The sequence below is a fragment of the Nomascus leucogenys genome, chromosome 7b (genome assembly GCF_006542625.1).
Source record: "Nomascus leucogenys isolate Asia chromosome 7b, Asia_NLE_v1, whole genome shotgun sequence".
NCBI classification, from domain to species: Eukaryota; Metazoa; Chordata; class Mammalia; order Primates; family Hylobatidae; genus Nomascus; species Nomascus leucogenys.
This window is the reverse complement of record NC_044387.1, coordinates 44,152,883-44,174,794: the sequence shown is the minus strand read 5'-3', so window position 1 is coordinate 44,174,794 and position 21,912 is coordinate 44,152,883. Positions and strand designations below refer to the sequence as shown.

Sequence of the window (21,912 nt, the reverse complement as noted above, 5' to 3'; positions counted from 1 at the left end):
GGCGGACTCGCAGGCGGGCGGCACGCTGTGCACGTGCGCACGGCGGCGGCCGGATGGCTGCGTGGGGCTGTGTGGCTGCGCTCGGCGCGGCGCGCGGGCTTTGCTGGCGCGCGGCGCGCGCTACTGCGGGGCTCCCGGGCCGCCCCTCCCGCAGGTGCTATGCTGTGGGCCCCGCTCAGGTGAGGACGTCCGGGTTCCGGCCGAGCCACTCGCCACTCAGGGCCGGAGGCGGGGCGGGGAGCCGCGGGGAAGGAGGGGCCGCCGGGCTGGCATCCCAGCCTCCTGGGAACTGCCTGGACCGTCGTCGCGCCCGAGTGCATCGCGCCCTTGCTGGAGGGCGGATGTGCCCTGCCTCCCTCTGACTGGCCGGCGGCCTCGGAAACGCTACTGCGGCAGGAGAGCGCTAGTCAGGACGGCCTCGGCCAGGCTGCTGGTCAGCCCCTGCGCTTCCCGGCAGTTTCCGCGTCCCTGTTTTCCCTGCGCGTCTTCTGATTTTCACCATGAGGACGTTTGGGTAGTGATTGTCATCTGCATGTGGAGGAAACTGGGCTGCGCGCCGGAAGCCGCGCCTGCGAGTGCTCCGCCCCCAAGTGCGCGTGGGTTTGGTGCGGGCCTTGGGTTCAGTTCAGCTCGCGGTGACCTCGGCTGAGCGCTGGAGGCTCCGCGGGCGGGAGCAGGAGGGCTGGAGCCGGCGCCTGCTGTGTGCCCGGCGCGGTAGTGATGTGTGAGCCTCCCCGCAACTTCTGAGAAGGTGTGACCTTGTGTGGTGAGGAAGCCGAAGCTTGACGCGTTTTCAAGTACGTTTTCTCAGGTCCTGTAGCTGGGAGACGGCACAGGACACTAAACCAGGTTGGTCAGATCCACAGCTCTCACGCTCCCTTGGGCCATTTTGCCTTTTCTGGTAAAAGGAATCACTTTGTCTTCTAAACCCGCAAGTAAGATTTTACATTAACATACTGATTTCACAGTAATCCTTGCATTTTTTTTTTTTTTAGACGGCGTCTCTGTCACCAGGGTGGAGTGCAGTGGCGCAATCTCTGGTCACTGCAACCTCCGCCTCCTGGGTTCAAGCGATTCTTCTGCCTCAGCCTCCCGAGTAGCTGGGATTACAGGCACATGCCACCACATCTGGCTAATTTTTGTATTTTTAGTAGAGACAGGGTTTCACCATGTTGGCCAGGCTGGTCTCGAACTTTTGACCTCAGATGATCCGCCCATCTTGGCCTCCCAGAGTGGTGAGATTACAGGCGTGAGCCAATGCGCCCGGCCAAATTACTTGCATTAAAAAAAGCACATAGTGCTTACTTTGTGCCAGGCACTATTCTAATACTTCACAGTTATTCGTATAATCTTTATAACAACTCCGAGGAAAGTACTATTATTAGTCTTCCCATTTTATAGGTGGAGCAGAGGCACAGAGAGGTTAAGCAGCTTACCCTAGGGCACACAGCTGGTAAGTGGCAGAATCTGGAACTCAGGTAGTCTGGGGCCAGAGTCTAAGCTCTTAACAGCTGTATTATTTTTATGATTGTTACATATGGAGCAGCTAAGGTTCAAAGCAGCTGAGTGACTTGGCCAGTGTCACATAGCTAGAAGTGACCAAGGTGGAAGTATGAAATGAGAATATGTTGATAAAAGGACTTACAAACTGTCAGGATATAAATATAAGGAAATATCGCCCTTATTTATAACTATCGTATTGGCTCTAGCATCTCTGTCCCGAAATGTCTCCAACTGACTCTTCCGGTAGAGTAGAAAAAGAAGAATGCAGGATGACATAGAGTTTGAGCACGAGCTTTAGAATTGAATCCCGTGCAGTCTGTTAGCGGCTTCACTTAAGGCAATTTACTTAGCTTTCCAAGCTCAGTTTCCCCATCTATGTAATGGATCTATTGTAATCCCAGCTACTCGGGAGGCTGAGGCAGGAGAATCCCTTGAACCTGGGAGGGAGGTTGCAGTGAGCAGAGATCGGGCCGTTGCACTCCAGCCCGGGCAACAAAGCAAGACTCTATCAAAAAAAAAAAAAAGAAAATTAACCTTAGTTTAACTTTTTTGCTTTACCAAGTTTTTAATTTTTAAAATTTTTTACTCTTTTGTAATAGCACTTAGTTTAAAACACAGCACATTGTACAGCTGTACTAAATATCTTCGTTTATATCATTGTTCCATAGCTTTTTTCGTGTGTGTGTGTGTGTGTGTGTGTGTGTGACGGTGTCTAGCTCTGTTGCACGGGCTGGAGTGCAGTGGCGCCATCTCGGTCCACTGCAACCTCCGCCTCCCGGGTTCAAGTGATTTGCCTGCCTCAGCCTCCCAAGTAGGTGGGGTTATAGGCGCCTGCCACCACGCCCAGCTAATTTTTGTATTTTTAGTAGAGACGGGGTTTCACTGTGTTGGCCAGGCTGCTCTCGAACTCCTGACTTCATGATCCGCCTGCCTTGGTCTCCCAAAGTATTGGGATTACAAGCATGAGCCACCGTGCCCAGCCAGCTTTTTTTTTTTTTTTTTTTTTTTTTGAGACAGTCTCTCGCTCGCTCTGTTGCCCAGGCTGGAGTGGAGTGGCATGGTCTTGGCTCACTGCAAGCTCTGCCTCCCAGGTTCACACCATTCTCCTGCCTCAGCCTCCGGAGTAACTGGGAGTATAGGCGCCCGCCACCATGCCTGGCTAATTTTTTGGATTTTTAGTAGAGATGGGGTTTCACTGTGTTAGCCAGGATGGTCTCGATCTCCTAACCTCGTGATCCACCTGCCTCGGCCTTGCAATGTGCTGGGATTACAGGCAGCTTTTTTCTATTAAAAAAGTTACAGGTGTGCACCACCACACCCGGCTAATTTTTTATATCTTTGGTAGAGATGGGGTTTCACCATGTTGGCCAGACTGGTCTTGAACTCCTGACCTCATGATCTGCCCGCCTTCGCCTCCCAGAGTGCTGGGATTACAGGCGTGAGCCACCGTGCCCTACCTTAAAAAAGCTTTTTTTTAACTTTTGTTAAAAATGAAGACAAACACCTACTAGCCCAGGCCTACATAAGGTCAGGTCAGGTAAGATATCGCTGTCTTCCGCCTTCACACCATGTCCCATTGGAAGGTCTTTAGGGGGCAGTCATATGCATGGAACTGTCATCTGTGATAACAGTGCCGCCTTCTGGATATTTCTGAAGGACCTCTCTGAGGCTCTTGAGGTGTCACTCTTATCAGAAATATATATGTCCATTGTGGTTTGCTTGGTTTCTTTTTTTTTGTCATAGGTTTGCTTGTAAGCAGATAATGTACCATAAACATTCTTCCCTAGTAATGAAAACCTTTTGGTGTTGGAGTTCATGTTTCAGACTTTTTAAGGAACTTGAGGTCTGTAAAAGCTTTTGCTGAACCCTTCACTGTGAATTTTCTTGGATGTTCTTCTTTTCTTTCTGCAGCTACCTTTTCTCTTGCCTCTTCTTCAGCTATGAATTCCTGTTCCATCATAATCTTAAGGGACCATTGTATATGCAGTGTGTCATTGACTGAAACATCGTTGTGGTGCGTGACTGTATTACCATCTTGCATTAGTGTGGTACATTTGTTATAATTGATGTACACCTCCCCTTTTATGGTACTGGGTTCCTGGTTCTCTGTGTGCATCCTGAAGGTTGAGGAGGGGTTGGAGTGATGGGTGAGGGAGCCTTATGGATATTGCTCAATTTTCCTGAAAACTTTGCTGTTCTAAGTAGCAGGGGCTATGGATTCTTATTTTTAAGAAAGCAGATCTTGGGCCGGGCGCGGTGGGTCATGCCTGTAATCCCAGCACTTTGGGAGGCTGAGACAGGAGGATCATGAGGTCAGGAGTTTGAGACCAGGCTGGCCAATATGGTGAAACCCCGTCTCTACTAAAAATATAAAAAGTAAGCTGGGTGTGTTGGCGCGCGTCTGTAGTCCCAGCTACTTGGGAGGCTGAGGCAGGATAATCGCTTGAACCCAGGAGGCGGAGGTTGTAGTGAGTCGAGATTGCACCACTGCACTCCAGCCTGGGTGACAGTGAGACTCCGTCTTAAAAAAAACCAACCAAACAACAACAACAAAAAAACAAAAAGGAAAGCAAATCTTGTGACTATTTAGGCAATGACCATTAAAACTATGTATGGTAAATTTTGCAACCATTGTACAAATGAGCTGTTTTTTTTTTTCAACTATGTAAGTTTTCAAAAATTCAAAAATGGAGAATAATATGAACCCCTTTGCCCATCTCCCAGGTTGAGCAATGATTAACATTTTTCCACACCTACTTTGCTTATCTCCCTCCTCCTGTTTTTGTGGCTCTAAGATTTTAAAGTAAATCTCTGATTTCTTGTCATTTCAACCTTAAATTCTTCTGTGTGTACCTCTAAGAAAATAAGGACATTCTGGCTGGGTGCCATGGCTCACATCTGTAATCCGAGCACTTTTGGAGTTGGAAGGATTACTTGAGCCCAGGAGTTCCAGACCAGCCCAGGCAACATAGGGAGACCCTGTCTCTATAAAAGAAAAAAAAAAATAATTAGCCAGGCATGTGGTGGCACATGCTTGTAGTCCCAGCTACTTGGGAAGCTGAAGCAAGAGGATCCTTTGAGCTCAGGAGGTTGAGGTTGCAGTAAGCTGAGATGACACTAGTGTACCCAGCCTTGGTGACAGAGTGGGACCCTGTCTTGTCTCAACCAAAAAAAAAAAAAAAAAAAAGAAAATAAGGACATTCTGAACATAACCAAAATGCCAATATCATACCTGACAACATTAGTAATTCCTTAATATCACTTAAAATCTAGGCCTTTTAAAAATTTATTTATTTATTTTTTATTTTTATTTATTTATTTTTTGAGATGGAGTTTCCCTCTTGTTGCCCAGGCTGGGGTGCAACAATGCGATCTTGGCTTACTGCAAACTCCATCTCCCGAGTTCAAGCAATTCTCCTGCCTCAGCCTCCTGAGTAGCTGGGATTACAGGCATGTGCCACCACGCCCAGCTAATTTTGTATTTTTAATAGAGACAGGGTTTCTCCGTGTTGGTCAGGCTGGTCTCGAACTCCCAACCTCGGGCGATCTGCCCACCCCGGCCTCCCAAAGTGCTGGGATTACAGGCGTGAGCTACCGTGCCCAGCCAAGGCTGTTTCCTAAAGTGTTGGCTGGGCGCGGTGGCTCACACCTGTAATCCCAGCACTTTGGGAGGCCGGGGTGGGCAGATCGCCCGAGGTTGGGAGTTCGAGAGCAGCTTTGAGACAAGACCAACATGGCGAAACCACGTCTCTGCCAAATACAAAAATTAGGTGGGTGTGGTGGTGTGCAATATAGTCCCAGCTACTTGGAAGGCTGAGGTTGGAGGATCCCTTGAGCCCAGATGGCGGAGGTTGCGGCGAGCCAAGATCACGCCACAAAAAAGTGTTGGAATCACCCAGTGCTTACCTCCAGGGACTTATTTTCTAAGAGCCACTCTTTTCCTTCAGAAAGGGATAGGGTGGTCGGGAAGTGTCTATTTCTCCCTAATCATTTATCCTTTGGGTCATTCAGCATCCAGTCAGCCTTTGTCGATCATCTGTGAGTCTAAGCACTGTGCCAGGTATGGGAGTAAAGGGCAAATCATATCCCCTCCTCCCTTTAAGCCCTGGTAGTGATTCTCCTTGAGAAGAGTAAGAAAATGAAATCTGAAAAGTGCTATGGTTACTTTTCTCAGGAAAAATGCATGTAGTGTTTAAAGGGGATTTATGGCCATCCTGAAATCTATCTGTGGGCCTAGGTTAGGACCCCCATTCTAGTGAGATTTCTTGGGGAATAGGGAGGGGCTCCAGGGATCCTTGAGGGTACATGAGTGTATTGAGGAGAGAGAGGAAATGGAACTCACAGCTGGGGGCTGGCAGGAGGTGGGGGAAGCAGTCCTGGGGTCCCCTGTTTTCTCTGAGGTGCTGCCGAGTTGCCAGCTGAATTTAAGGCTAAATCCTGAATTCAGCACTTGTGAACTGGGTGACCCTTGCTGAGTTCTCTCTGAGGTTGGTGTCTTATTTGTCCAGTCAGGTAATTTAGTGCCTGTATATTGAACACCTTGTATAAACCAGGCACATTTTGCTAGGCAAGGCCATTTGGAGATGCTGACACTTCCCCAAAGGGCTGCCAAAAAGAATACATAAAAATGCCTTTGTTACATGTCTGGCTGAGTGCTTGCGACAGTGACAGGTCTGGGTGCAACAGCATAAGCCTGTGAAGCCAAGGGTTAGAGGCACCATTTGTCCAGGCATTTCCTGTGTGGCATGTGGGGCTTGGTCAGTTTTCTCTTGGCAGTTGTTTTTTGGTGTTCAGGTGTGATATCTTGTTGGCTCGAGTTGCTTCCTCCTGTTTTTCCAGGGTCCTTGCCCTCCTCCTGCTTGGCTCTGTAGCTGTCATTGTCCAAGCTTGGAGGGATCGTGTACAAGCTAACATGGAGGAGCTGGAAGATTGCCGCTCCCAGGGGTCTTGCCTGTTCAGTGGAAAGGAGATGGGATCATTGCAGCCACTCCAGTCCCTATTTTACTGGACCCTGAGACATACCTCAGCTGCCTGGACCCCACACGCTCTTGGTTTTCCTCCTTGCACTGTCTTTTGCTGGCAAGTCTTGTGTGGTCCATTATTAAGTAGTATTGTTCTTCCTGGTTCTCTGAGAGGCGAGACCTTCCCAAATTTTCACCTCCAGGACCTGTCCAGTGCTGATGTCTCCACTTGCCTGTCTCCCAGGTCCAAAGTGGGACTTAACCTTGTATCCTCCAATGACCTCTCACTGCCCGCTCCTACTGTGCCCTTTGGTTCAGTGACTCATACCTGCATCCATCCTCCCAGGTTCCCAGACCAAAATAAAAAAGCATGGGAGTCCGTGTGGCTCCCTCTTACCTCCACCCCTGTATCTCGATGGTTACCAAGTCATGACTGTTCTGTCTCTGATAATGCCCCCGATCTCCATTCTTTTTTTATTTTATTTTATTTTTATTTTTTATTATTTATTTATTTATTTTTTTTTTCATTATTATACTTTAGGTTTTAGGGTACATGTGCACAATCTGCAGGTTTGTTACATATGTATCCATGTGCCATGTTGTTTTGCTGCACCCATTAACTCGTCATTTAGCATTAGGTATATCTCCTAATGCTGTCCCTCCCCCCTCCCCCCACCCCACCTGATCTCCATTCTTATCACCACCCTCGCAGGTAAAACCTCCATCTTCTCTGTCTTGGTTGCGTTTGGTCCCACCTGGTCTTCTTTCAGTTGACTCCCTTCAGTCCACCCAATGCAGTCTTTTCTCTGCAGCCAAATTTTTTTCTATAGTTCAGGTCTGATGATACCACTTTCCATTTTCAAACTCCTTAAATTGGCCTAGGAGACCTGTGATGGCCAATCTTCTCCACCCCTGTGGGTCAGGTTCCCCTGGTGTGGGCTCATCTCTTAGTGCAAGGCTCCCTGTAGACTGTCCTGGGGCTGCTTGTCTAATTGTGTTCTCATTGAACCATGTAGTCAAGCAGGAACCACTCATCTAGTCTGGGGGTGACTGGGGGGTGCAAAGAGTTTTGTTACAGGATGTATTGTCTGGGTCAAAATTCTCTTTGAAGAAACTGCGTTTGTTTAGTTCTGTTTATTTATTTAGAACTTACCTAGAATTGATTTGCACTTGCAAAAATGCTGCTGTTTTAGAGTTTGCTTTCTAGGCTGGTTACTTGCTCTGTCACCCTAGCTAAGAAACTAGGGACTGGAGCGCCATTTCTTTTCTTTTCTTTCTTCTTCTTCTTCTTTTTTTTAATGGGGTCTAGCTTTGTCGCCCAGGCTTAAGTGCAGTGGCACGATCTCGGTTCACTGCAACCTCCGCCTCCCAGGTTCAAGTGATTCTCCTGCCTCAGCCTCCCGAGTAGCTGGGATGACAGGCGCCCACCACCACACCCGGCTAATTTTTGTATTTTTAGTAGAGGCGGGGTTTCACCATGTTGGCCAGGCTGGTCTTGAACTCCTGACCTCAAGTGATCCACTCTCTTGAGCGTCCCAAAGTGCTGGGATTACAGGTGTGAGCCACCACATCTGGCCTGTTAGCGTCATTTCTGTTTCTGGTTGCTCTTTATAAAGGGAGCTCTGTGCATAGAGTAGGTGTGTCAGTAAGAATGACTTGACCTAGTTGGCACCAACAAAAGAAAAATAGCAAACAAGTTAGGTTAGATTTTTTTTGACGATTGAAGAACATCTTGTATGTTAACAGGCAGTGTATAAAATGAGAAATGGAATGATTTTTAAAAACAGCATTCAACTTTATAAATCCAGGAAATGCAGATAGAACAGAGATAATTTTTTTACCTTTAAATTATCAAAAAGTTTGATAATTAACAGTTGTGAAAATTAATATTGTAAGGGTAAAGTACGTTGCCAGTGGACACGTTTTTGAACAGCAGTTTGTCAGTAGGTGTTTGCGTAATTACATTTGCTCTCTCTGATTTATTACTCCTATTTTTAAGAATCTAGCTCAAGGAAATACCCATAATATGGGAAAAAAATCAGTATTCCTATAGAGGTTCCTTGTAGCATTGTTTTTCATAGCAAAATTGTGGAAAAACCTAACTGTCCAAAATATAGAGAACAATATTAGTGAATTATTCACTCAGAATAGTATGTAGCCAGAAATGATGTTTAGGAAATAGAGCTATGCATAATTAATATGGAATGATAGGGCAGGGTGCAGTGGCTCAAGCGTGTAATCCCAACACTTTGAGAGGCCAAGGTGGGTGGTCACCTAAGGTCAGGAGTTTGAGACCAGCCTGGTCAACATGGCATAATCTCGTCTCCACTAAAAATACAAATATTAGGTGGGCATGGTGGGGCGCACCTGTAATCCCAGCTATTTGGGAGAGTGAGGCAGAAGAATCACTTGAACGTGGGAGGCAGAGGTTGCGAGCTGAGATCATGCTGCTGCACTCCAGCCTCGGCGACAGAGCAAGACTCTGTCTCAAAAAAAAAAAAAAAAAGACAGCCAAGAGATACCAACTAAAAAAGTAAGTTGGAAAACAAAGTCAACATGATTGTATGTGTGTGTTAAGATTAGAAAGGTGTGTGTACTATAGATTTATAAAAGTCTTCTGGAAATTATGCAAGACAAGAATAGGACTAAGTAAGTTGGAGACAAGAAACTTTTGAAACATTTTTATATTGTCTGTAGTGATTGAGGTTATTTTGTTTTTAACTTTTTGCTATAATAAAATCTTAAAAGATGGTTATAAAGACTATTGTAATCCATAAAAATATTTATGATATGTCAAGCAAAAAAAACCGAGATGATGTAAAATTGCATATAGTACATTTGTAGCTACAAGACAAATATGAGAATAGAGAAAAAAGGGAAACTATTAATTGGTTGTTTTAAAGCGTTGGGATTAGGCTGGACTCAGTGGCTCGCGCCTAATAATCCTAGCACTTTGGGAAGCTGAGGCGGGAGGATCCCTTGAGCCCAGTGGGTCAAGGCTGCAGTGAGCTGTGATCATGCCACTGTACTCCAGTCTGGGCAATGGGAAGACTCTGTCTGTAAAAACAAATGATTAAAAATAAGTGTTGGGATTATATTTTCTTTGGATTTCTCTATTTTCTGTTTAAAGATTGCCCTATCAGAATCCTATCTTCATTTTTTTGTTCTTTCTGACATAGGTTTTCAAGGGACATGAGTGACCTGAGCATGGGGTTGAGCCTCTCTTTGTAAGGGTTGTTTCTTTGTTACTCACGTACTGGTAATTATCTTACCATCTCTGCAGAGCCCACCCACCTTTGGGTTCCTGTTGGACATCGATGGAGTGCTTGTGCGGGGCCACAGAGTGATCCCTGCTGCTCTGGAAGCCTTCCGGAGGCTGGTGAACTCCCAGGGGCAGCTGCGGGTGCCCGTGGTTTTTGTTACAAATGCTGGGAACATCTTACAACACAGCAAAGCCCAGGAGCTGTCAGCCCTGCTGGGGTGCGAGGTGAGAAGGCAGCCAGAGGCATGGAAGCCCAAGGACCTGGTTCCTAATGGAGCCCCTGCCCCAGCTCCAGGTCCCTTTCCCCTGGGTTGGGATATGGAATCACCTGGTCCTAGGTCATGGCCACAGCTGAACACAGAAATCCTGCCTGTGTATTTGGCAGTTGTAGATTATGTCCTTGTATCTGTTTCTTTTCTTCTGGGCATGGGGGGGTGAGTCCCTGGAAAGCAAAGGTCACACACATGTCTAGAACTCTGCATAGCAGGAATAGCAGGTGTGGCTCTGGAGTCACACCTTGGCTTTCCTGGGTATGATGTGTACACCTGAAGGAGTGCTGTCCTCTTCAGCCACCTGCAGCCCTGCACCATATCCCAACTTTGCTGCATTCTTGTTTGTTGAGGGTGAATTCAGCTTTTGGAAAGAGTCTTTTGGAACTAGGAGAGTAAATAAAATAGCTGACTGATTAGATGATGCTGCTCAAAGTTGCATGTAAAATGTGACGGAATAAAATTGGTTCCTTGCTGTGATTTCCAGAGTGAATTCCAAAAACCTTCCAAGTAAAGGCTGCATTGTTAGGGTTAGTATAAATGTTAAGCAGTTCAGTCTTAGCAGAAATGAAAATAGAAAGTAAAAGACCAGTTTCTGTGACTGTCACAGGGAGCACACATGAACCCTATAGCTTCCAAGTGGGGGCTTGGGAAATCCAAACCTAACCTGACAGGGTGGCGGTAGCAAGTGGTCAGAACCCACATCTGTGGCATTTCTGGTCTCTTGTGTGGCAAGAACCAAATGAGACAGGTTCTTCTCAGATCTGTTTGGGTGCCTTTTAGAAGTGCTGCTGGATGCTAGAAAGGGCTTTGCTCCCCGTTCTTTTTCTGAGCGGGTTTTTCCCTTCCCTAGGCTAAAGGACCTGCCACCTGTCTCATTATTTCCCTCAATAGTTCTGTCTTCCTCTGCCCTCCCCTGTCTTGGCTGTCCCTACAGGTGGATGCAGACCAAGTTATCCTCTCTCACAGCCCCATGAAGCTCTTCTCAGAGTACCATGAGAAGCGGATGCTGGTGTCTGGGCAGGGGCCCGTGGTGGAAAATGCCCAGAGGTATCCTTTTGGTCTTAACTCTGGCTGAAGGGAAAGGACAGGGCTGGAGTGTTTCCTCCCTTAGCTGAGTGGGGATTGTAATGAGGAGTGCTGGGTGCTGGGGTACACAGGCGATGTTGTGGGCTCAGGGGAGGGAGGACAGCTCCCGATTGTGGTCAGTCATCATGTCTGGTGGTTTCCAAAAGCTAGTCCTCATACCTCTGCATCAGAATCCTCTGTGAAGCTTAAAATACAGATTCCAGGGTATCTGCGCTGGACCCTTAATTCACTAGGTCTAGGGTAAAACTCAGGAATCTGTATTTTTTAAAAAACAAAACACCTCTCTTAATGGTTCTGTAACTAGGTTTGGGAACCGCTGCTGTAGCCTCTTCCTGGGGGTGCCCAGTCAGTTTATTAGCCAGTGGTAGTGAAGCAGCTACTGGGAGCCTGTCTCTGGGAGCCTGCGGAATAATACCTGGCCCGTTTCAAGCAACTGAGTTGTGCTGAGCACGTCCTGTGTACCAGCAGTTTGCCGCACATTCTGAATGGGACGAGGACCAGGATGAGGGCGTAGGGCTTACAAATAAATCAAGGGCTTGTGCTTGAGGAGGCAAGAATAACACCGTGAGTAGTAAAGGAGCGTTTACGATGGTGTATGATTGAAGGCCTATAAGCTCACAGGAGCAGCGCCACAGGTGTTGAGGGGAGGGGTTGGAGTATCCCTGGGGCAGGAGTTGCCCGTGGCTTCTTGGAGGGGTACAGCGGAGCCCCAGGAGATGGCTAGGCTTTCCTAGGCAGGGGAAGTAGAAGGTTGGGAATGGGATAGGGAGAGGAATGAAAGAACAGGAAGGGTGGTGCCAGGGTGTCGGGAACCTTGGAAGTAAACTTGAGGAGTCTGACCGACTTCTCAGGGCAGTGGAGGGCAGGCTTTATTGCTGATGGGGCAGTCTGGTAGAATCAGGATTTTGGGGAAATTCATTTTGAGAGTGATCTGAAACCATGTCCAGTTAAGATTGCAAGTTGGAATTGAGGACAGGAAAATGGAGGCAGATCTTAGAGGAGATAGGCTGAAGCTGGCTTGCCCCTCCCCAAGGCCTCCTCTTCCTTGCTGATTTGGGTTCATCCTTTAAGATTTTAGCTCCAGCCCTACTTCTCCATGACTCCTCTGGACTCCCCAGCCCACTGAGGAGTCTCTTCTGAACTCAGCACTGACTGGCAGCACTGTTCTCAGAACACTGGTTTTGATGGGCTCTGAATGTGCTAGGCTTCTTGCGGACAGAGTTTTTTGTTTTTTGTTTTTTTTTGAGACAGGGTCACAGTCTGTTGCCCAAGTTGGAGTGCAGTGGTGCAATCATAGCTCACTGTAGCCTTGACCTCCTGGGCTCAAGTGATCCTCCTGCCCCAGCCTCCTGAGTAGACTACAGGTGTGCACCACCATGCCTAGCTGACTTTATTTGTAGAGACAAGGTCTCACTATGTTGCCCAGGCTGGCCCGGAACTCCTGGGCTCAAGCCATTCTCCTGCCTCAGCCTCCCAAAGTGCTGGGATTTCAGGCATGAGCCACTACACCCAGCTGGGGACAGAGATTCTTATGTGCCTTTGCCCCCTAGGCTGTGCCCAGCATAGGACCTGGTAGCTGGCATGTGCCTGGTGACTGCTGGTAGGTTACCCAGGAGCTGCCCTCTCTACTCTGCCTGTGCAGTTACAGCCTGCCTGCCAGCACCTGCAGGATTTGTGCCATCCTTGCTGGGCTCTGCTTGGTGCCCTCCTGCCTGGCTTGATCAGGAGTGGGTTGTGTTCCCTTCACTTGTGATTTGATGCATTCAGAAAGGCATCTTCCCCAAGAACCGTCCAGCATTATTTCCTGAGCTTGCTCCAGACTGGGCTTCCGAAATGTCGTTACCATGGATGAGCTGCGGATGGCCTTCCCTCTGCTTGACATGGTGGACCTGGAGCGGCGGCTAAAGACCACGGTAATAAGGAGCATGGGTTGGGCTGTGTCATCCTTCACTCCTCCAGTGTCCTGCAGTGGCTGTGTCGCTGACCTTGCAAGTCCTCCTGCAGAGCTGTGATTTGTCCATGCCTCTTTGGAGGCACATCTGGCTAAGGGTTTTGTTCCCTGGATTTATGAGAATGGCCCAGAGGCTGGCTGCGGTGGCTTAGAACTGTAATCCCAACGCTTTGGGAGGCTGAAACAGGAGGACTGTTTGAGCCCAGGAGTTCAAGACCAGCCTGGGCAGCATAGTGAGACCCCATCTCTAAAAAAAAAAAAAATTTGGCCAGGCATAGTGAGTCATGCCTGTAATTCCAACGCTTTGGGAGGCCAAGGCGGGTGGATCACCTGAGGTCGGGAGTTCCAGACCAGCCTGGCTAACAGGGTGAAACCCCGTCTCTACTAAAAATACAAAAATTAGCCCGGCACAGTGATGGATGCCTATAATCCCAGCTACTCGGGAGGCAGAGGCAGGAGAATTGCTTGAACCTGGGAGGCAGAGGTTGCAGTGAGCTGAGATCACGCCATTGCACTCCAGCCTGGGCAACAGAGCGAGACTCTGTCTCAAAAAAAAAAAAAAAAGCCAGCATGCCTATAGTCCCAGCTACTCAGGAGACTGAGGCAGGAGGGTTGCTTGAGCCCAGGCATTGGAGGCTGCAGTGAGCTGTGATCACTGCACTCCAGTCTTGGCGGCTGAGTGAGACCCTGTCTCAAAAAAAAAAAAAAAAAGGAAAAAGCCCAGAGAAGCGAACAGCTTTACGCCCTGTCCTCTCTGTATTGCTTGTAATTAGCTGGGAAGCCGTTTCAGAGCCGCAGCATCCTGTCCAACAAGGAATTCCAGACTTACTGGTTGGCCTTCCCAGTGCTGCCCAGGAGAGCTGGCCGTTGTGAAGTTAGCGATCCTGAGGCCCGGCACTGAGCTGCCCTCGGGAGAGGCAGCTTGATTGCAGAGGAAGCACTGGTCAGTCTGCACATCTGCCCAGGTGCCCTCTGTGCTGGGCTCATTTTTGAGCACTGACTTTGTCCCCTGTCTCATCTGATCCCTTGGTGATACTCTGCAGCATGACTGCCATCTCTTGAGGTGCCTGTTGGCTCACTTTCTCCTCATCGCACCGTCTGCGTATCACATAGCCCAGGTCTTGAGTCAGACCATTCTCACAGTTTGACGACTGCAGTTATAAACAGATAACTTACTTTTTATTTGGTGATATAGCTGAAGTCCTTCCTCCTCCAGAGCTTTCTGGTGGAACAGAGCACTTCCTCCCCTGTGAGGGCTTTCTCCCTGACCTGTGCAAGTTCTGTGGAGAACCAGAATGTCAGAGTTGGAACGGATCTCGGAATAGCTCAGACAGCCCCACACAGGGGAGTGACCTGTCCCGGGTCACATAGTTGGTTAGTGGCAGAGCCAAGACTACCATGGGGATGGAATGGACCCTCGAGGCTGGTCGAGTGAAGCTGCCTGCTCAACAACTGACATGAGGAGAAATGGCCCATCAGGCGTGATGCCGCTTTCGTCTTCACAGGCTCACCTTAGCTGCCTGATTTTAGAGTCTTGCTTGGCTGTATTTTGTGTCCTCTCCCACCAGAGAAAGACAGCTGACCACCCTTCCTCCTGGTGCCTTCACCCATGGTGTCCTCCCTGTTTTGTGGCCCCACCTGGCCATTGTCTTTTCGCCTTTCTCGCATCTTTCTCAGTCCTCTCCAGCTTACCCTTGGCTTGGGCTTGACCACGGGTGTGGAGTCTGTGGAGTGTGTCTCCCCTCCCCTCCCGGCACCCTGGAGGTGGGGGTGTGGTTCTCCAGGAGTGGAAGGTGACTTGTGTTGATAGCCTCTTCTTTGTCTCTCTGCAGCCCCTCCCGAGGAATGACTTCCCCCGCATTGAAGGTAAGAGAGGTCCTCTTTGATGGGTTGTGAGGTCTTTTCTCCCTCTCCTCTCTGGCCCTCAGGCTGTCTCAGTGTGACTGCCTGCAGCCTGGTTCAGCAGCAAGGGGGCCTTGGAGTCAGAACACCCGGGCTCTGGTCTGCATCTGCCACTCACCACCTCTGAGACTGTTGTTAGTCTTTCCTTCCCCGTGCCACTCACTATTCCAGGAAAACCGTAAACTTAGAGAATCTTAGTGGTGGAAAGGCACCTAGAGGTGATCTAGTCTAGTGTTTCTCAACTTTTAAACCCAGTTCTCCCCTTTTTATAGCAAGAACATTGGAATATCCCCTTTATTATCCTGAAGTGAAATTCATAGGTAATATAACTTCTATACACACATGTTAAAAATTAGTTCAGTATAAATCCCTAACTGTAATAGGGGGATATTAAAGGAAACATTTTTAGTAAGAAGATAATGTATTTCAGTATGTAGTAATTATCCAAGAAGTAAAATGGTTGCACTAAACAGAATCACCATGAATGTTAACAGCTACAAATGCAGGCTGATGTGTGTTTATAGGTGTGACAGGCGTGTTTTACTGGTGACTCAGAAATTAGGGGCAGCATTGCCATTGGTCAAGTAATTTTCCAAAATAGGGAACAATTCTTGGTAGAGTTTTGAAAAGGCAAAGTACAGTCTTCTCTTGACTTACACGATAGTTGTATTTTTGGAAAAATCTGGTTGTATTTTTGGAAAAAATGATGTTTATTGAAGCTGTACAAAAATACTTTGTGATTGTGTGTAAAGTAGAATTATTGAAGTAATTCTGAAAAGGTTGTTCACCTATGTGGATATCAGGATATCAGGTGGGACATTCAAATGTTATTAGGACATGGGAAAGTTTTTTCTTTTTCTTCTTGTTGTTTTGTAGAGATGGGCTCTCACTGTGTTGCCCAGGCTGGTCTCAAACTCCTGGGCTCAAGCAATCCTGCCGCCTTGGCCTCCCAAAGCGCTGGAATTACAGACACAAGCCACCGCGCGCAGCCATGGGATGGCTTTTTAAAAATTAATTTTAGTGTGGGATAGTTTTTGATTGCGCAGGATTGTCCTGAGTATGTAGCATCCCTTTCCCCCTCCCACAACCTTCACTTGTTAGGTTTTAGGCATTGTGACAACTAAAATTGCCTCTGATTTGTAAAGCACCTCATCAGTGGCGGTGCTGCCCCATTGAGAATCACTGGTCTGGTGCAGTTCACCGGCCCTATACCTTAGTGTCAGCAGTGTCCTTTGCCTAGTGCTTACTGTGTGTCTAGTCCTGGGCTGTTTACTGATGATATAGCTCATTTTTATCCTCACAACAGCATTGTAAGTAGTGTTGCTGTTATGTAGTTGCAGTTGAGGAAACTGAGGCTTAGAGAAGAGAATTTACTTGCCCACAGTCATACAGGAAAATCGGTGGAGTCCAGGTTGGGGTTCAAGTCTCTATCACTACACACCCCCTGTCCTGGCTGTTAGGTTCTGCCGGTCCCTGGGGCTCAGAGAGAAGTGACTGAGGGAACAGGAGCCCTTGCTAAGTCATGTGAGGACAGTGTGGTGGCAGAGTCCCAGCCAGCAAGGAGAAGTAGCCCTGAGACATGCTGCTTTTGTTTTGTAACCTCTTCTGTGAAGCACCGGTGGACTGAAGTCAGAATGGGAGCCCTCAGGAATCTCCTTCCTGGGCCCTGGGCCTTGTGCACCCAGGGTGGATGGGTAAGGGGCTCTACTAGGCTTGTTGGAGAGCTGTGCCCCTGCCCAGCTGGGTGCACCATGGGTGGAGGGCTTGTCGGTGGGTAGCCCTAGCTGGCATCCTGAGGGCCTGCCACCTGCCATCTGCCCTGCAGCCGTCATCTGCGCCTCTGTTCTTTAAAGGGGTGCTCCTCCTAGGGGAGCCGGTCCGCTGGGAGACCAGCCTGCAGCTGATCATGGATGTCCTCCTCAGCAATGGGAGCCCTGGGGCTGGCCTGGCGACACCCCCCTACCCCCACCTCCCCATCCTAGCCAGCAACATGGATCTCCTGTGGATGGCTGAAGCCAAGATGCCCAGGTGAGGACACAAAGCTCCCAGCCTTGGCCTGGTGGTCCACTCCTGGCTGTTGCCTGGGCAGTCCTGCAGGCAGTTCCCACCCGTCCTGACACCCGGGGTGCTGGGACCTTACTTAGGTAGGCCCTGTTGTTGCTGCAGTAACCTGGCCTTTGGAAGGGCTTTCAGGGACCACTCCACATACTAGTTACTACACCTAAACTACAGATTATGGAGTCTGAGGATGTATTGAGAGGATGTTTCACACGTGACCCCTGCCCCCTGAATCTTAACAGAACATGCTCTTCGTGTCTGGTGGATCCCAAACCATGGGCACTTTTCGTACCGTATCTGTGCACATTATTCAGTTGCTCTTCCTTCCTTGGCTCCACCCTGTAGCATTGGCTTCTTTCACTTTCTCGTTTCCTTTTACCCTTAAGACATAGGGCGGGGGAAGCAAGGATTTGTCTTTTTTTTTTTTTTTTTTTTGCGGGGACAGTGTCTCACTCTCTCATCCATGCTGGAGTGCAGTGGTGCAGTCATAGCTCACTGCAGCCTTGAACTCCTGGCCTCAAGTGATCCCCCTGCCTCAGCCTCCAAAAGTGCTGGGATTATAGGCGTGCACCATCATGCTGGCCAAGGCTTGTTCTGATAGTTGTATAGACCAGAGAACTGAGACCCAGCGGATAAATGGCTTTCTCAGGGGCATGCAGGTGCCTACGCTCCCTGCTCAGCTGTGTTGGTATCATCTGTCCTGTCTTATTCTGGGGCTAGCACAGATAGAGGCAGCCCTTTTTTGGCCCTCAAGGTGCTTACTTGAAGGCCAGCTGACAGCTGCTGTGTACTGTTCGGTTGCTGTTATCTGCATGGCTGGTCTCTTGAGTCTCAGCCTGCTGTTGACCCCCAGTCAACAGTGCTCGTCAGCAGAGGGTGGGCACGGCCCAGTACTGCCTCAGGGCCCGTATCAGTAGTCCCCGAGAGACGGAGTATGGTATGCTCTTGTCACTTTTAAAGTGTATGTCTGTGGCTCGAGGCTTGGCATTGTCTCTGAAGTATTATTCCTAGTGGCGGGTATGCTGACACTAGATCAGTGGGCCTGGTTGGTTATGTCGCTGTGAACTGAAAAGCAAGGGGCAGATTTCAATTTACAAACCAGATTTTAGATGAACTTTTCTAATTACAAATAGAATTCTTTACATAAATGACACTGAAAAATCTGGTGGCTCATGCTTGTAATCCCAACATTTTGGGAGGCTGAGGTGGGTGGATCACCTGAGGTCAGTTCAAGATCAGCCTGGCCAACATGGCAAAACCCCGTCTCTACTAAAATTTTATATTTATAAAAATATAAAAATTAGCCGGGCATGGTGGCAGGTGCCTGTAATCCCAGCTACTCGGAGGCTGAGGCAGGAGAATCGCTTGAACCCAGGAGGTGGAGGTTGCAGTGAGCCGAGATTGTACCCAAGCGCCAGCCATCATATCAGCATTCCAGGTGTCAGGAAGGAGTTGGGGAGGGCAGAGAGGGCAGAGAAGAATGCCCTGTCCCCAGTTTGTTTGTTCGTTTGTTCGTTTGTTTGTTTTTTAGACGGAGTTTTGATCTTTCACCCAGGCTGGAATGCAGTGGCACAATCTTGGCCCACTGCAACGTCCGCCTCCCGGATTCAAGTGATTCTCCTGCCTCAGTCCCCCAAGTATCTGGGACTACAGGCATGTGCCACCACACCCAGCTAATTTTTGCATTTTTAGTAGATACAGGGTTTCACCGTGTTGGCCATGCTGGTCTTGAACTCCTGACCTCAGGTGATCCACCTGCCTTGGCCTCCCAAAGTGCTGAGATTACAGGCATGAGCCACTGCGCCTGGCTCCCTGTCCCCAATTTTAAGGATACTTATTGAAAGTTTAGCCCAGCATTTCTGCTTTCCTTGACTGTAGCTTAGTCACATGGCCACGCCTCGCTGGAAGGGAGGCAAGGGAAGGTCTTTTTCACACCCAGTGGCAATATGGTCAGCTGAAAGTGGACACCAGCAAAGAAGAGGAGAAGCACAACCGTAGTCTGCCTCAGCTCTACAGCAGGATTTAAGCTCTGGAGTCAGACTGAGTTGTAATCCTAGCTCTGCCCTCTTGAACAAGTTACTTAATCTTACTTACTGTGCCTTGGTTTCCTCGTTTTACAAATAGTGTCATCTCAGAGTTTTTCTGAGAGGGAAACGTGAAATGCTGCCTCCTGTGCCTGCACAGTGTCTGCTACATGTCAGCTCTTACCCTGGGGAAAAGGCTGGTCTGTGTGTTTGCTGCTTAGACAATGGCAGTCCTGTTCTCTAGAAGAGCCTGGAGATCAGGAAGACTGAACTGCTGCGTGCTCATTTCTGGCAGGTTTGGACATGGCACCTTTCTGCTGTGCCTGGAAACCATTTACCAGAAAGTGACGGGCAAGGAGCTGAGATACGAGGGCCTGATGGGCAAACCCAGCATCCTCACTTACCAGTATGCCGAGGACCTGATCAGGCGACAGGCGAAGAGGCGGGGCTGGGCCGCCCCCATCCGGAAGCTCTATGCTGTGGGGTAGGCTCTGCTCCCCCTCCTTGGTCCCTTTTATGACATCCCCTTCCCTCCCTCCCTCTCTACTCTCACCCCCGTTTCCCTATATCTAATTGACTCTTCTGCCCGAAATTCTTCTCTGCTCCCTTTGCTTTGCAACACTGATTTAGGGTTTTCTCCTTTCTCCTTTTCCGGTGTGGCTGCCCCTGCCAGTGATAACCCTATGTCTGACATATACGGTGCCAACCTGTTCCACCAGTACCTGCAGAAGGCAACGCGTGATGGGGCGCCAGAACTAGGGGCCGGGGGCCCACAGCAGCAACAGCCCTCAGCAAGCCAGAGCTGCATCTCCATCCTGGTGTGCACAGGCGTCTACAATCCCAGGAACCCACAGTCCACGGAGCCTGTCCTTGGAGGAGGGGAGCCTCCATTCCATGGGCACCGAGACTTATGCTTCAGTCCAGGGCTCATGGAGGCCTCCCACGTGGTGAATGACGTGAATGAAGCTGTGCAGCTGGTCTTCCGCAAGGAGGGCTGGGCTTTGGAGTGAGGGCAGTGCGGTGGAGGTGAGGGGGTGAGCCTGGACCTGTGGGTGAGTCCCATTGGCTGGGCTCTGGCCTCATCACTGGGCTCGGGTCAGGGCTTGGTTCCCTTGCCACCCTTCTTGCTGCCCCATGAGTGTGGCATTACTGGTCACTTGGAAGAAGACAGTGGCTCTTTTTCCCTGCTGGGTAGCATTTTGTATGAAACGGTCGGAATTTTCTGGGCCCAGTTCCCATGTGCCTTTCCTGGCAGTCTAACCTCAGGCCATTCTCTTCCCCTGTGTGCCTCAGTGTCCTTCTCATTTCAGTAGGGACTTCTGAAATGGGGGAGGCAGTGTGGAATACCGTGGACGTCTGTGCAGAGCCTTTGCCGGCACTGAAGGCATGCAGCCTGTCGGCAGAGTGTCTAACACCAGATGCTACTTTTTACTGTATTGTAGTTTATTGTCCGGAGATGTGGGGCTTATTTTTTTAAATAAAATAATCATAATAAATATTCATGATGCTGTCTCTTTGAAGCCCTGTCTGGAGTGCACTAAAAGTCCTGTGGGGAAAGGAGAAGGAGTGAGTGGTGTGGGCGACCCAGGGGCTGGGAGATGGGTGGCATTTCAGCTCCACGAAGTGCCCACATCTCCTTTCCTACCTCCCGTGCCCAAGCCCACACCCATTCTGTGCTGTGAAGCCTGAGGCTGTCTAGGAATGAGTTATGCCTGGCTTTGGCATATACTTAGCAACTTCCCCGGTGTGGAAAAGAAGAGGGATCTTGTTACTGGTTTGTTCTAAAGGAAGCAGCTCTTCTTGCAGTGATTCTAGAAAACTTGCCACTTCTTGCATCCCTTCCTGTAGGAGTAACCAACTTCATTTCTTCATTTGTCTGTGTCACCCATGGCCTCAGCATCTGCAAATCCCCCAGTCAGTTCTCGTCCTCATTTTACTCCAGTAGCCGTTTGTGTTTGACATAGCTGGTGCCTCCCTCCCTTGTTCTTTTTTTATTTCTTAGAGATGGAGTCTTGCTCTGTCACCCAGGTTGGAATGCAGTGGCGCAATCATGGCTCACTTGAACCTCCCGGGTTCAAGCAATTCCACCTCAGCCTCTTGAGTACCTGGCACTACAGGCACACGCCACCACGCCTGGCTAATTTTTTTTTTTTTTTTTTGGTAGAGACAGGGTTTCACCATGTTGGCCAGGCTTGTCTAAAACTCTCGGCCTCAAATGATCTGCCCACCTTGGTGTCCCAAAGTGCTGGCATTACAGGCGTGAGCCTCCACACCCGGCCTCCTTCCCTCATTCTTAAAGCCCTCTTGGCTCTCTACACCTGACTACTCTTTTTTTTTTTTTGAGTTGGAGTCTCACTCTGTCACCCAGGCTGGAGTGCAGTGGCGTGATCTCGGCTCACTGCAGCCTCCACCTCCGGGTTCAAGCAATCTTTGTGCCTCAGCCTCCCAAGTAGCTGGGATTACAGGCACCCGCCACCACGCCTGGCTAGCTAATTTTTGTATTTTTGGTAGAGACGGGGTTTCGCCATGTTGGCCAGGCTGGTCTTGAACTCCTGACCTCAAGTGATCCGCCCTCCTTGGCCCCTCAAAGCGCTGGGATTACAGGCGTGAGCCACTGCACCCGGCCTCAACTTATTTCTTTCTTTTTGTTTTTTGAGACGGGAGTTTCGCTCTTGTTTCCCAAGTTGGAGTGCAATGGCGTGATCTTGGCTCACTGCAACCTCCACCTCCCGGGTTCAAGCGATTCTCCTGCCTCAGCCTCCTTAGTAGCTGGCATTACAGGTGTGCGCCACAACGCCCAGCTAATTTTTTGTATTTTTAGTAGAAATGGGGTTTCATTGTTAGCCAGGTTGGTCTCAAACTCCTGGCATCAGGTGATCTGCCTGCCTTGACC

General features: G+C 49.1%; 1 protein-coding gene across 1 annotated transcript; it reads left to right on the top strand.

The window, feature by feature from the left end:
- Positions 1-33: 33 nt before the first annotated feature.
- Positions 34-20,529, top strand: HDHD5 (haloacid dehalogenase like hydrolase domain containing 5). The gene is made up of 8 exons (XM_030815769.1): positions 34-179; positions 9,748-9,951; positions 10,933-11,045; positions 12,904-12,997; positions 14,868-14,901; positions 16,791-16,965; positions 19,315-19,503; positions 19,693-20,529. Exons 1-8 carry the CDS (start codon positions 54-56, stop codon positions 20,027-20,029), a joined length of 1,272 nt encoding a protein of 423 aa, XP_030671629.1. The 5' UTR covers positions 34-53; the 3' UTR covers positions 20,030-20,529.
- Positions 20,530-21,912: the final 1,383 nt, after the last annotated feature.

Coding starts and splice junctions, on each gene's coding strand:
- HDHD5 (XM_030815769.1), top strand. CDS start 54: ATGGCTGCGTGGGGCTGTGTGGCTGCGCTCGGCGCGGCGCGCGGGCTT. Junction 180..9,747: donor ATGCTGTGGGCCCCGCTCAG/GTGAGGACGTCC, acceptor CCATCTCTGCAG/AGCCCACCCACCTTTGGGTT. Junction 19,504..19,692: donor CGGAAGCTCTATGCTGTGGG/GTAGGCTCTGCT, acceptor TGCCCCTGCCAG/TGATAACCCTATGTCTGACA.